The following is a 14,666-nucleotide window of genomic DNA, read 5'->3' as shown; positions in this document are numbered from 1 at the left end:
GTAGTCCGCCTTGTGTCGACCAAGCCCATGGACCTGCCATGGACGAAACCTCTCATTGTTCACCATCGGCGGACTATTAAATGCGCTTGGTATTCCAACTAGTTCATGCTACACGGAGTCGACATTTTCCCCCTTATCCCATGATATGGCCCGACTACGTAGAGTCGAAGCTTTGAGCCTTCCCCGGGAAGGGTGATGCACTTGATATAATTGGTAGCAGGTGTTACACAATGATGCATAATGACATTATTCTAGTGACAGCCCGGACGACCATGCAGGATCTCAAGAGGGACTATGACCTAATGCTATATCTTGCTTCGTTCCGATCGGCAGCTTCATATGCCGTTAAGTCTGTGCCCGTCGTCCCACCGAACCTAACCAACTTTTGCCATGGAGGGAATTGATGGTCTCGAGTATCTGCTGACCCATTACTTCGATGAATATCCAGCTGCCAACATATCATCGACGGGTAGTAATCGGACTGTTTCCAGCCGCCTACGACTCAGGAGGAACTGCTGTTCGGCAGAATTGAGAGACCATTGGCGAGTTTATGATTTGTCCCGGCGGGCATTAGCCATTCTCCATGAAGCAACATGAGGTGTTGGTATTTGGTGCGGTTGAACGGAGGAGGAACGCCGGACGTCCAGGTGATTTGGGGTACCTCGTCATCCATGGATCCAAGACCTACCCTCGCAGGGTTTCTTTTTCTGTGGCATCTGGAATAACTTGGGCTTGCCAATTATTATCGTGTTTGAAGCAAATATGAAAAAGAGCGGGTCATGAATGAGGTATCAGCCATTGAGCACGGGTGGGAGGTAGGAGAAATTGTCTATTGAAGTCACTAGCAGCATTAAGACACGTTACTGACAGACACTTGCAAAAGTACCGTCAATAAACCGCAGGTATGCAAGAGACTTTTCTATGTACAAGGAAGAAATACAAAGTACAAACCCAGTTACACATCCCAATCCCAACCCACGCATAAATGCGAAACATGATGCTTGAGCGCCGGAGTGAAGAGATCCAGGTGGAATAAAAAATAGTTGTAATACATCGCAGGTGAAAAGACAGAGCAAGGCGGCTAATCGTCAACCGCCATTGTCATTGAAGGATGGCGTATAGGGTATGGAGAATCGGATAACCGAGGCGTAGAGTAATGTGAAACTGGCCATGCTAGGAATCTAGAAGAAAGCCTTTCGCGTCACCTGCAGAGTCTGAGTTAGCAATTGTCACACAGCATACCACGGGAATGTACATACAGCCCAGCCACCTGCAATGGAAGCCACAATGCCGCCAGAGATCATCATGGGCTTGAGTCCACGTGTGCTCTTGAACAGCATGCCACTCAATGCGCCAGCCACGATGCTGTTGGACGCATCGTGCTTGCCACGCGCGTATCCGATAGCGGAATTGAATCCGTTGTAAACCATAGCCACAACACCAGCCGAGTTTCCAAGGAACGGACCGCGACGGGTAACCGAGTTAAGTACAGTGTTCAGACGGATCTTTGGTGCGGCCGATGGTGGCGTCTTTTTCATTCCTTCTACGAATCCCCATGCGCCTCCAAGGCAGAGTGCAGTGAGATAGGTAGTGCCGGCGCCATAACAAAGGTCATCTGACCATCCACGGGATGGCAACACTGATCGGGAGCCCGGGAGTTCGTCAAGGGCGGAGTCTTCGAGGGAGAGGTAGTCGAGAGTTTCCTGGTTCAGACCAGCCAGGGGATGAAGGCGAGTGGGATCGGGGATAGCGACTTCGGAGAGGAAGGATGTAGCATCTTGCGCGGATGAAGGGTCGAAGGCATCGGGGCCTTGCTTTTGCTTGCGGCCGCCGAGGGAGTCCCAGATCGACATTGTGAAAAGGAGTAAGGAAAGGGTAGAAGATAGAAGAGATAAAATTACAGTAACCCAAGGAGGAGGGAAAGGGCGGATGACTGGAGAAGAAGTGATGACCCTGTGTTCGCAGCTCCACTGGCATCGGAACAGCAAAAACTTCGGTCCCGTGACTTTCAGGGATCCTCGGAATATTGTATGACCGGATCATATACGCTATTCCCGATACGGTGATCCACTCTTATCGGCGCCTGAGGCATCGCGGGGAGCATGAAAATTAATCGTCGGGGAATTCTTGCTTGCAGACCGTTATCCAAGATCATTCGGCGTGATTGATTGAGGCTATGGCAGTTGATGTTCCATGCCAGGCCCAAGGATCTGTATCAAACGAAATGGAAGGCCTTGCGCAGAGCATACAATTGCTGTCGGAGAAAACCCTCCGAGATATCGCCAAAGGTCCATTGGTGAAATTCACACTGACATGCCAAGAGTTTGAGTAAGTGCAGTATATCTTCAAAGCCATACGGATTTGATCTAATAAGCTCGCTTGACAGGAAGGTGACTCGGGTATGGCAGTCATTGATAGAGACGCTATCGAGAGCATCCATCTCGCCATCTCATTCTGCAGAGGCATGCAATGCGGCCTCTGCTTTTATTGATGCTGCTGTCAAGTCGCAATGTGATGCGACCAAGCAGTTGATTCTGTCACAAGAAGCATGGCTGTCAATATTTGAGGTTTGTCTGCATCGATATGAAGATGCCAAGCCAAAGCCCATTAAGAAACTCTTGCTTTCAATCATTACCATCCTAGCCAAAAACCACCAAGGCGCAACCAGAACAGCCTTGCAGACTGCGGTCATTGAAGCCTTAATACCTAGTATTGTACTTGGTGAGCCCCAATCACAACTAAAGGCGTCACTGGTATTCCTCGAATCTTTCATCAGGAAGGATGCTATACTACCCGGCGAGTTTATCTCATCGATGCGTCAATGGCTCTTGGAAAACCACGCAAAGTGGTCAACAAGTTTTGCCAACGATCATGAAGACTTGTCCCCAGGCGGTTCAGATCCCACTGTTGACGTGGCATCTGGCAATCTGTCCAACGAACTAGCAGTCAGGATCTTTGTTCTCGGGCTTTTGATCCAAACCAACAACAGAACGATGGCTGTGGCGGCTGGCAACGTACTGTCAATCTTGCTTCAGAAGTTGAAACCTGAGACATCCCCTGATGAACTGTCAGCGATATGGGTAACTCCAGTAAGACGCATGGTTCTGCAAAACATGGAAACTTTGGAAGATCTCTCCAATCGACTCCTGCAACCTCTGTTCGCTGTTGATCCCCACGGATTCAAGATCTTCCTCAACACGCTTCCAGTCAAGAGCCTTCTCAAAGGTGACATGACCGATGCCCCCGAAGCTGAGTATATGGTTCTTTTCGCTGCGTTGCAAATTGGCAAGAAGATCAACTTGGTTCACGAAGATTGTGAGTTGTTGTGACGACCCAGATCCGTCGGCAGTTTGCTAACTTCCGCAGATATCTTCAATTTCGGCAAAGCTAAGCTCGATAAGAATGAGGTTCTGATCATAAAAAGCGACGTGATTGGCAATTTCCTCTTGCATAGTGAAGCCAATATCCGCATCGCGGCTCTTTCGCTGTTGATCACGGCATTTTCCACAATCAAGCCATTCACAGTGGGGGCAACAAAGGCTATCCTTCGTGGTCTTCCATCTATGCATGCTGAATCTGATGCACACACTCGAGGAGAGATTTTGAGCTTGACACGCAAATTCCTTGTTCGTCTCAAGGGTGGAGTCGTGAAGGACGAAGACGCTACTTCAACAACCAAAGAGACCCCGAACAAGCCAGGCTCGGGTCACAGCAGGAACGAGACTGAGACCAAAGACTTTTTGAGTGCTTACTTGAAGATGTTGGGGCACGACTTGCGTCTGGCAGCCTCATACCCTCGCCATATCACCGCTCTCAAGGCCTTGAAGCTTCTGTTAGACTCTGGTCTCGACCCACGGATAGACTTCAAGCTTCAAAAATCAGAGGCAGAGAATTATTGGAAAGTTCAGGTTGAAGTCTTCGATACTCAACTACTGCGTTTGTTGATCGATCTCCTGCTCGATCCATTCGAGGAAGTCAGACACACTTCGCTCTCAATCTTGAGCATGTGTCCTAGAGAGGTACTACTCAATGGTTTGGAGAATAACACTGATGACCAGTCGGCCGTTGGCATGCGGTTGACGGATGCAATTGTTCGAGCTGAAAATCTAGCAAGCAGCACGAGTAGAGCTGACCATGCTGACACCGTTGCTCGTCTTTATCACATCATCTTTTGCGCAGCGCTGCCAGCCCGTTCGGGTCAACAGGCCCCCAATTGGTGGACAACCAAGGCTTCGGTAGTCGACACAATCTTGCACAAGCTCGAGGAACGTCTACTAAATTCAAAGAGCCTTTTCAACTCTGTTACGCGCGAGGCACCACTTCATGGATATACGTCCGGTCTCAGGTATGCAGATTTTGCCCTCATGCGCGAGACTATACTGATTAAAAATGTAGATACATTGTGCTTATGCCAAATTTCCACTCTTTGATATCCGAAGGATCGGACTCTGCCGCCTGGAGGTCTGTGCATGATCGCATCGTTGCCATTTGCGATAAGATCTGGAAGGAAGCAAAGCCCTTGCTGTGCATTGACTCACCTGAAGGTCACTCTGACGAGCCCACAGAAGATCTGAATGTGGGTCCCAAGGATGCTCTGTCTTATTCCTGGAGATCACTTCGCGAATCAAGGTATGTCGAAACCTTTCGTTCACATTAAGGCACGTTTGCTGATCAAAGCAGTCTTCTACTCCATGCGACCCTGTTGAATACCAGCTACGGACCGAGCGGGAACGACGGACTCACCCGAGCCGACTTTGCAAATATTGGAGGCGCAAGCTTCACACAGTTGGCTGAACTTCGCCACCGCGGTGCGTTCACCAACGTTTCACAGACGTTTGCCACATGTTGTCAACGATGCAGTTCCTCGAAGGACCCATCAATCCGGGAACTTCCTAGGACTTGGTACCTGGAAGCCAAGTCAACTATATTTGAGTCAGCATCCCAACTTACACGTCGCTCCGCTGGCATACCTGCAATGGTGACTGGCATTGTTGGCTCTGATCCTGGAACACCTTTTTTCACCGACGCCATAAATGAACTCCACGAAATCTCTTACCTTCCTGTACAGTACGACAAAGAAAGACAATATCTGGAGCTACCCCAGGTTCATGCCATGAACTGCCTGAAGGATATTTTCACGAACGCGAAACTCGGCCCCCATACCGAGCCCTTTATCATGAAGGCTTTGACGCTATCTGCCGAGCGCCTTGGGTCACCAATTTGGGCCCTTCGAAATTCAGGATTGATGTTGTTCCGTGCCCTGCTTACAAAAATGTGTCGTGTCATTCCCGGCGCTGGGCCCGGCTTTGGAGGAAACTCGGGATCGGAACCGGGATCCAGAATCACATTCGCCAAATATCCCGGTCTGCTTGAGCTACTTTCTGGTCTGCTCGCAAAGACAGAGGGCGAAGCAGCGGAGGGTACAGATATTATTACCGAGCGCGTCTTCCCTGCTCTGGAACTAGTTGGCGACAAGCTTCCCAGCCTGGACGATTCTACTGATGAGATGCTGCGTGAGTTGGTGCTTCAACACCTGAGTAGCCCTGTCTGGGGCGTTAGGGAGCATGCGGCCCGTGTATACGCCTCTCTACTCACCAGGCAAACTATACCTGAAGCTTTGCAGAAACTCGTTCTGCTCCCTTCCAGGACTACCGAGAACTACGTCCATGGTGTTGCTTTATGCGTGCGATATGCTCTTCGCCGGTATTCCTTTACGACTGATGAATTTTGGACTTGTGAGTGTTATATGGACGGCTTCCGATTTATACCTGAACTTACAAATTGGCAGCAAACCTTGATCACCTTTTTGCGAGCCTGCGTCTTATACTAGACGTCTTGTTCCGAGTTGGCAAATCGCCATCTGTGGCATCTGAGTTGGTTGAGATTATAAATGGCACTCTGGAACGAGCCATCCAAGCACAGAGCGAAGGTAAGCACACAGAAACCTGAACAGAGCTTTGGACTAACAATATGTAGACAAAGTTATTTCCTTCGTTAATGAGATGTTTGAAGCACACGACCTCGATGGTATCTTATCATTTGTTTTTGATGCATCTCAAGCAGGCTGGAATCTCTCAAGCATCAGTCGCGCCTCTGCCCTACTTAGAAGAGCTCTTGCTTGGTGCAAGATACTGAAAATGCTCGCATCCCAGCAGTTGGAACAGCTCTCAGCCTTTTACCTTGGAGTAGCCCAATTCGATGCTGATGTCGCTCGTTGGATCTCCGAGCAGCTCCACGACATACTCGGTGAAAGTCAGAAGTATAGACAGCCGTTGGCTGAGCTATATGCATCGATGGTTTTGGGAGATTGTCGACCTGATGTGAAGACTATGGCTGCATCCAATCTCGCATCTATCCTGGAGGTCTTGATACCATCACAATTCGATATTGTGTTAGGCATGGATCTTCCATGGGAGGCCATCTCAGATAGCTTCCAGCCCCAGACAGATATCACGACCTGGAATCGAGAGGCAACTGATGCTGAGCTCCGACTTGGAGGCTGTCTGTTGGCTATCCGCTTCTCTGCTAAGGAATCTTCGTCCTCATTCGAAGGCGATATCCACACTTGGACTATCAAGCTGCGCTCAGCTTTGAGCGAAGAAACAGTGAGTTCTAAGGCACTTGTACTTGTTAATCCTGTGACTGGCTAATGTGTTTGACATTCAGGAATTCACTACCCGGTTCGCCGCAGCCGTATCCGTCGGTAGCTTCTCACGGACTCTTCGACCCTCGGGTGCCCAGCCACGCACGGACACGGTGCTGCTAGATGTATATCTCGCTCTTTATGATATGCTCAATGATGACGATGATGAGATTCGTGACATTGCTGCCTCAACCGCCTCTTGGGTATTGTCACACTCCTCTGTCTCGCCGGATGCCGATGTGGCCCTGGCACCTCTCAATGCAGGTGCCCTTCTTGCCGACTTTGTCATCGATAATTACTTCGAATCTGCCCTTCTCGGGCACCGCGTGCTTAAGTATTTGACCGGCCAAGAATCAAGGATCAGTGACTCTGACGAACGAAGCCGCCTCATCTCTGTGTCAGACCAAATCACAGAGCATAGGCAGGAAAGCACTGTCCTCTTCGTGGAGGAGAAACAGAATCTCTTCATTGATGATGTACGCGAAGTCGAACTTTGGTCTCGGGCTCTGTTGCGTCTAGCTCCCTCTATGCACACTCAGATCCCCATTCGCGAGATGGCCTCCTGGGCCTTCGATGGATTATCATATATCTGTTCTTTGGTCGGTTCTGGGGCGGAATCAGATGGACTCATTGGCTGGGTCTCGAAACCCGAGATATTCACCCTCGGTTTCCGTGTTATTGTCATCTCATCTGCTCTGGGATCGAGGAACCTCCCAGCACCAGAGAGCCTTCCCATAGAGCCGGAGGTTTTCCGGGAATTGTTACAATCTCTTCTGACTGCTGGTAGGCTATCAGCTGTTCATGGGGATTGGCTGTCGAGAATACAGACAGCATTGGAAAAGTGAGATCTCTACGGGTGTTATACAAGATAAGTAGCAAGTGTATGTAGCCAAATAGACTCCAATGTACTTTCCTCTTTTGGCAACTTTCGCCATTTGCATCGCTCCTTCCTCTTCTTACACGCTCTTGCCTTTTTGCTTTTGGTGTGTTGTTTCTTTTTCGTCATCTCTTCCTTCCTTCCTTCCTTCCTTCCTTCTTCCTTCTTCATCCTCTCTCCTTCCTTTTGTGTTCTTCTTTTATCCTTCAGCCATCACGTTCCACGTGTTGTCGTTCATTCCACGTCATTACACATCTCATCGTTGACGTTCGAGTCCAACAGTCCTCATACTCCACCTTCGTTTGAACTCCATATCGTCTTGACTTGGCTCAACGTGATTCACCCATATCTCCAATCCCTCCAGTGCTCACTCTCATTGATTCTGCACAACCCGCAATCCCGATCCATCAACTCGAGCCACTGCGTTCCTACGCTTGTCCCACCATGAAGAACAACATCCTTATCGCGGTTCTCCTGATGGTTTCCCTTGCTGTTCCTCTCGGTGGGTGGCTCTATTGGATTTGGTATCGATCACATCTGAGTAAGGTGCATCAACAAACCCAAATCTTTCTCAGAAGGGACCATGACCGTGAGGAAGCCAACTACGAGCCGAGGAATGGACACCAATATCCTATCTCTGGAACCTCTTTCACTGCCCGGGGATGGGTCCGTCACAAGGAGCCGGTAATATCCTATCCGATGCGTGCGTATGTTCACCCTCGGCATTCCAAACATAGGAAGTACCAAGGCTCTGACGAACACTGTCAAGCCTGAACCCTAGCTTCATGAGCCAACATTACCCGCGAACACGGCCCTGCCAGCCCAGATTCAGGGTGACCCAGGAATATACGCCTCTACACCCAGAACCAAGCCAGCCAAATCCTGAGATGCCTAGGACGGCAAACCAGCAGCCGAACCCCGAATCGAAACGGCAGCGACGGAAGCAACGTGCAATACAGAAAAGGCGGATGCAAATGGAGAAGATTGAGCAGAATGAAAACAATCAACAAAACGTGCAGAGTGAGAACCAGCAGTGGAATAGCAACAATACCAAAAAAGGGAAAGAACAGAAGAACAAGAAAGAGAATAAGAATGATGAAGGCCAGGAGCACCAGCCCAACTCTCAACCGTGGCCAGACGAACGACACCCTGGTGGCGGGATAACAGGACAATGGCACGGCCAACACCACAGTCACGCTAATGACTGTAATGAGGAACCAAATCCATGGCTGAAGGAAGATCGTTACAAGAGAGCCTCCCCTGAGCATGAGGCCAGTGATCAGGGCTGGGGTGATGAACCAAACCTACGGCCGAAGAAGAATCGTAACAAAAGAGCCAACTCCCTCAACGCGTCCTCGCGGCGAGTGGGGTGGGAGTCACCGTGGGATCGATCAAGTCCAGCCCCAAGCCTCGCTGAAAGTTCGGGGCTACTATGGGGCAAAGGGAGCAACTGTGATAAATCACCGGATCAAGCAGGGAGAGCACAGTCAGACGCCGGGTCTACTTATGGTCTTGCTGCTATGGGAGCCTGGGACGACGGTGAAGACAAACAGCACGGCTGGGGCAGCTCGTCTAGGGATCCAGATGAGAAGTGGTACGAGCCAAAGTGGAAGGAGAATGCCAAGTGGGAGACAGACGGATCCTTGAGGCAGCAGGTGGCGGAAGCCATGGGGACTTCTCGCGCCCGAGAAAATCATGGCAGTCCGGAACGCGGCTACCGTGGACGAAGCCCCGCATACAGGACCTCGCCTGTAGGCCGCGGCGACTACGATACAGGCTGGGGAGATAACAACGATACAGCCCGGAAAGAGGATCCACAGTGGTGGTGAATTCAGAGAATGATTCTGCTGACATGAGGTATTTGTTAAAGTATCTACTCGAACACCGGGTTCATCTATGCAGACTTATACAGCCTAGTATTGGAATTTATTGTACCGTCGTGTTTTCTTAATGAAATGCCATGCAATTTTAAACTCTATTCCAATGAGACAGTTGCCCAGGTACGGTCTTGCATCAGATATGAAAAGAAAAGAAAATTAAGATCAAGGCTGAGGGAGAATCGAGGGAATCATATCGACGAGGTATGAGGGTTGTCGGTGGTGGAGAAATCATGATTGATGATGATACTTAGCTCAAACCTTCAAATTGAGTTGGAACCTGTCTGAAGGTATTGGAAGATTATGTGCATTCGCGACTATCTATATTAGCAACACACTAATCGCATCATCCATAGACAGACAAGCATAACCCAAGGCACAGATAAATGTATACTCCAAGGCCCGTACGCCACAAAATGCATAGACAAAACTCCAACAGAACAAGGAACACTTATAAGCAATGAGGTGCGAATGACCTCAAAAACGAAAACAAAGAAACGGTCTATCAAATATCGACAGACGACAGCGCGCATATATGCAAACTTCAAGATCTATAAAGGTCGGATGAAGTCGAAGAAATGGTAGGAATGAGACACGCGAGAATTGCGATCAAGCCTGAGCGACAGGCCATCCATCGACATATTTCAGAGGATTGAAGCCAAGTAGAGCATCCTATAGGGAACGTATTAGGTCGGATCAAATTCGCGGATACAGTGAAAGGGATAATCCACAAGCGTGCTCAGGAGTGGTGTGGATGCTTACCTGGAATGCGATGCCAACGGTCTTGTTCACTGTGATGAGGTCAGTATTGATTTGAAGAATAATTTGGGGGATACAGGAACTCACGATAGTGGTAGTAAAGCACGTCGGTATCGCCGTCGCGGAGGACACCTTGCCCGCCGGGAGCGTAGGTATCTCCATTGGAGCCATAGACGAGTTCACCGCCGCCTTTGACGAGGTCTGTGCCTGATTTATCGGTGAATGGGCCGCGGGGACTATTGGATCTTCCGACGCGAATGGAATATCTGTTTTCGTATGAGTTGAGATCAAATGTATTATCAGGTGGAAACAGGCACTTGTGCTTACTCTTGACCGGCAGGCGGTAGGTTGTCTTCCTTTAGGTTGCAGCAGAACCCATGGCTATACCAAAGATAATACCAACCGGCATTATACGAGATGAAAGCGCCTTCGATGGCGTGGGGACCGGTCGGGTCGCCGCAGATGGTGTTTGCCAATCTGTTCGGCATGCCGAGAGATTTCGGCTCCCACGCCAACTGGCGAGCGTCGGGATCGGTAGTGCTTCTTGGCGAGAGGAGGTCTTTGCCGAGCGGGATTTGGAAAATTCCGTTCCAGTAGCTTCCATATGTCAAAAGGGCGTCTCCTTCGGGTGTGATCAATGTACTGGGGTCAATGGCATTTGACACGGTGTATGGGTGGATATCCGATCCATTTCCCGTGCCGGTTTGGATGACGATCCCGTGATCGTGCCAGTTGCCCGGGCCGGGAGAGTTGGAAGTAGCCACGCCAATGGCACTGTCGCGACAACCGGCTTTGCTAACACTGTAATAGCAATAGTATGTACCGTCGACGGTGATCACGGTCGGGGCCCAGGGTGCAGCACGATCACCCTTCGGGATCACACTGTTGGCATCGAGAAGAGTACCGACACGTTTCCATGGACCAGCCATACTGGGAGCCGTGTGGATGAAGATGTGTTCGCCGACATGGTAAAGATAATATTCATCTCCTACGCGCAGGATTGTAGGATCGTGCGTAGTTTGATGTGTCTGCCGAGAAGGAGGGAAATGGCTCACAGCCTGGTCATTTCCGAGATCTTGCAGCTTTCGACCATTTGCGAATGCTTGATCTCTTTGATTTATACTCAAGCCGAGACAAACGGAGATGAAACACAATAAGCCGAGGAGAGCAAGCATCTTGATCCAGCGTCGAGGGATTTGTTGCCAGAAAGGTCGAAGAAGCCACGGTCGAGTGTCGTGCCCAGAAGGCGGCACCCCCGACCATGATAAGTGAGCGGCCCTGACGATCATCCTTGCAATGGATCCAGGTACTCATCGTTTTCGGTGGACGCACGGCGTTGCCACCCTCCGACAGGGTGGAGTTGGTGATGCGGAACACGCCGAGGGGCAAGAGGGATGCAGCTTGGTCCACTGCTTATCACCCAGAGAGATACATCATTGGATATGCCTGCAAGGTACGGAATGCCAGGGAATCGTTCCTTGTATTGCGAGAGATACACGGTAACACAGAGTGTTGGTCTTGGGCGCAATGGAAACGACAAGGATGGCACGAGGATCAATGAATGTCACCAATTGTCAGACTTCCTAGCAATTAGGCAGATAGATACTGCATAGAACCCTGCGAGCTGTAAGTTGGCTCTAACTTTGACATCAAGCAAGGAGTGTCTGTGGTGTTGAGGTTGATCGGTTGCAGTTCCTGGCGATCTATCCACTTTTCCCCTTCGGCACGGATCGGCCGGTGGGTCAGTCTTCGAAGAATGCGGTTGGCTTCCGTGTTCAAAATATAGCGACTCGGCGACTCCTATCAAGGCTGATGGGAACGGGTTTGACGTGTTTGACACATTTTGGTGTCCTCAGGCTTTCTTGTTCTTGACATTCCCCTGAGACATTGGCAAGGCCCCTAGGGCAGAGGTCTTACTATGCCTGTAACCCTCTAGGGCTGACCAATTTTGCTCTCTAGGGCTTCTACTTTCTATTTTCAATGGCCTAGACTCGTCTAGGGGTAAAATTGAAGATGTCAGGGTTGGGATGTTCAGCTAAGTAACAAGTCAAAGAAACAGTAAAAAGATATCCCGCTTAACGCCAGCGCCGAGCTCAATCAGGCTCAAGCCTGTGCAAAAAAAAAAAAAAACATCAGGATAAGAATATAATCTACCGAGCCACGATCTTATCCACTTCATCCTTGGCTTCGGTCCATGTCTCCAGATTCTTCCGCGCCCAGTCCAAGTGGCAACGAGCATATGCGATCTAAATACCTCCAATTAGCCTGGAAATGAGAGAAATCCATGTGGGGCCGCATACCATGTACCGCCGCAGATCAGCTTCTTTGTCCTTCTGGAAGCGTTTGAGATCCTGAAGAACACCTGCACTGGCATCTTTGACGTCCTTCTCGGAAACGTCTAATGCTTGCTCCAACTAAGCATCGTGATTAGTTCTGGGAACATCTGAAACTTCGACTCCACGGTCTACATACCTGAATCAAGCTTTCTTTTGTCTTTCCAATCTGGTCCCGACGCGTGCGTTCCGGGTCCACATCCGCAAAACCGTGAATAGCATGGCTGATGCGACCGAATATCTTATTCGTGACGAAGTTCCCGCTTGCCGACTTCCGATGAGCCGGAGAAGCTGGTGTCAACGGGTCGGCCCTCTTGGATCCTCCGACGTACGACGAAGGCGAGGGGCTGACAGGGTTGTCATGAGTAGGTGGGAAGTCCGAGTCACCAGAGGCTCCGTGACCGCCACTTTCGCTGCTAACGGCTGATGAGGTTGACAGAGACCGCGGCTTCGTGCCGCCAGTTTGGGAGCCGGTACGGTTGAGATACTGCTCGATGCGCCTGGCTTCGATTTCACTGCGCTCAAGGGAGTCTAACAGTGTCTTTTTCTTCGACAACTCGTCGCGAGTCATTTCTTGTTGTACTCGTTTGAGCACTCTGTATCGGAGAACTCCGCGAACCACACTAGCAAACTGGGCACTCTCTCGCATGGGCTCTGCAAAGCTTGCGCTCAAGGCTGAGGATAATTCTTCGGTCTCGATATAAGAGGTATCCGCAGCCTGGCCAATCCGCTCAATAGCAGCAGCCACCGTGGGTGATTGCTCAGATAGAGAAAACCCGTTGTAACGCGCACCCAACTCCATGAGATCCGCTGATAATGAAGACAAATGCGAAAGAGTCCGTCGGTTGACTTTCTCAATATTTCCCTGTAATAGTAGCTCTAGCTCCCGGGTAGACGCTTCGAAGTTATTGAAATAAGGATCCAATTCTTGCTCACTGAGTTTGCGCGACTCGGGAGGGAACCGCCCAAGGACATCCGGTCCTGGGAATGAGGGTTGTTCTGTCTCGCTCGGCGACGTGGGTGATGCCGCAGCTCCAGTAGATGTGGTCACCCCACTAGTGGGCTTGAGCTTTGCCGACGCAGATGGAATCGGGAGCCAGCCATGAGCTGGGGTGGGGTTGGCGGGATCGAGAGGGGGCGCTTTAAGGTTATTCTTTGGGACGGATGCTGCGGGGTGGGAGCTCAAGACCTCACTCTAAGCTAGTGTTAGTTGTTGAAATCAGAAATCAACACAGTCTAACTTGAACTCACCCAGCTCACGTTCGGATCTAGGAATCTCCACCACACTCCGTCCTCGCGCACCTCCTTCATGCGCCTACACCGATTAAGGAACACACTGAGCATACGTTTTCGAAGATCGATAATGGCAGCGTCATCTTTGGCCCGCGTGGGCTTGGCTGCATAGTCCGCCATGCTGTGCTTCTCGGGAATTGGCGGAATGACCAAGGTGGGATGCAGGTTGACCAGGGTTTGACGCAATGATGCGAATTCGGAATACCGACGGCGTACTTCCAGATCCTATCATCACTCAGTATTGCACAGTTCTCTGCCGGACACCATACTCATACCGCAGTCCGGATAGTGTATACTATGAAGCTTCCGCCGCCTTCATGGTTCTTCCCAGCATCAGTAATTAGGATTGGCATCTCTGGGTTCTCATAGAGTATCTGCTCAATGCGGCTGTCATAGACGCTCTTCCGAGGATATTGCCGACTGGCGGCACCATACACGGCCTCGTCCTCGGGATCGCTGAGATCCTCGGGGTTGGTGATATAATCCGGAGGGCCACTAGTGGAACCGCGGCTGGATGGGGGGTGGAATCCTGTTCGTACATGGCTAGCTGATGTGAGAGGATGGTTCAAAAGGCAGAAGCGTTAAAGTGAGAATCGCGCGGAATACTCACGAGGGGAGAGTGCGGCTGAATGTAGGGAGTCGGACAGGCCGGACTGGTGCTGATCAAAGGCCCCGTAGGGATTGTTATCTTCGTCGTTCCACATGATGAAGGATAACAGCTCGACAAAGCCAACTTTCCAGCGCCGGAAACTGAGCTGGAGAAGCTGTGCCTGGGGATCTGCGGGGGGGAAGTCGTGGTGTGGCTGGTGCAAGGCGGTGTTACCGATTACGTCATGTAAGGGGCTTGGCCGCTCTTAGTAACTAGTACTTGTCCCACGCTCCTC

The 14,666-nt window shown here is 50.4% G+C and overlaps 5 protein-coding genes across 5 annotated transcripts; 2 read left to right on the top strand and 3 right to left on the bottom strand.

The window, feature by feature from the left end:
• Positions 1–1,181: 1,181 nt before the first annotated feature.
• N7515_005958 (protein transporter TIM23) lies at positions 1,182–1,853 on the bottom strand (the record flags this gene model as incomplete). The annotated part of the gene is made up of 2 exons (XM_056666702.1): positions 1,182–1,205; positions 1,260–1,853. The coding sequence occupies 2 exons, from the start codon at positions 1,851–1,853 to the stop codon at positions 1,182–1,184; spliced, it is 618 nt and encodes a 205-aa protein (XP_056520298.1).
• Positions 1,854–2,176: 323 nt separating this feature from the next.
• On the top strand, positions 2,177–7,488 carry N7515_005957 (Armadillo-like helical; the record flags this gene model as incomplete). Its single annotated transcript, XM_056666701.1, has 8 exons — positions 2,177–2,328; positions 2,387–3,315; positions 3,367–4,345; positions 4,396–4,629; positions 4,681–5,735; positions 5,789–5,929; positions 5,977–6,605; positions 6,667–7,488. The coding sequence occupies 8 exons, from the start codon at positions 2,177–2,179 to the stop codon at positions 7,486–7,488; spliced, it is 4,941 nt and encodes a 1,646-aa protein (XP_056520297.1).
• Positions 7,489–8,407: 919 nt separating this feature from the next.
• Positions 8,408–9,349, top strand: N7515_005956 (uncharacterized protein; the record flags this gene model as incomplete). The annotated part of the gene is made up of 1 exon (XM_056666700.1): positions 8,408–9,349. One exon carries the CDS (start codon positions 8,408–8,410, stop codon positions 9,347–9,349), a length of 942 nt encoding a protein of 313 aa, XP_056520296.1.
• Positions 9,350–10,006: 657 nt separating this feature from the next.
• Positions 10,007–11,445, bottom strand: N7515_005955 (putative endo-arabinanase; the record flags this gene model as incomplete). Its single annotated transcript, XM_056666699.1, has 4 exons — positions 10,007–10,069; positions 10,160–10,188; positions 10,244–10,422; positions 10,484–11,445. 4 exons carry the CDS (start codon positions 11,443–11,445, stop codon positions 10,007–10,009), a joined length of 1,233 nt encoding a protein of 410 aa, XP_056520295.1.
• Positions 11,446–12,306: 861 nt separating this feature from the next.
• On the bottom strand, positions 12,307–14,486 carry N7515_005954 (PX and BAR domain-containing protein; the record flags this gene model as incomplete). Its single annotated transcript, XM_056666698.1, has 6 exons — positions 12,307–12,402; positions 12,457–12,570; positions 12,629–13,684; positions 13,741–14,007; positions 14,058–14,329; positions 14,393–14,486. 6 exons carry the CDS (start codon positions 14,484–14,486, stop codon positions 12,307–12,309), a joined length of 1,899 nt encoding a protein of 632 aa, XP_056520294.1.
• Between the last annotated feature and the right edge of the window lie 180 nt (positions 14,487–14,666).

This window comes from Penicillium bovifimosum (assembly GCF_028826915.1).
Source record: "Penicillium bovifimosum strain IBT 22155 chromosome Unknown utg000005l_segment0_segment0, whole genome shotgun sequence".
Lineage (NCBI taxonomy): Eukaryota > Fungi > Ascomycota > Eurotiomycetes > Eurotiales > Aspergillaceae > Penicillium > Penicillium bovifimosum.
Note: the sequence above shows the minus strand (reverse complement) of the source record. Positions and strands in the feature narration are given on the sequence as shown.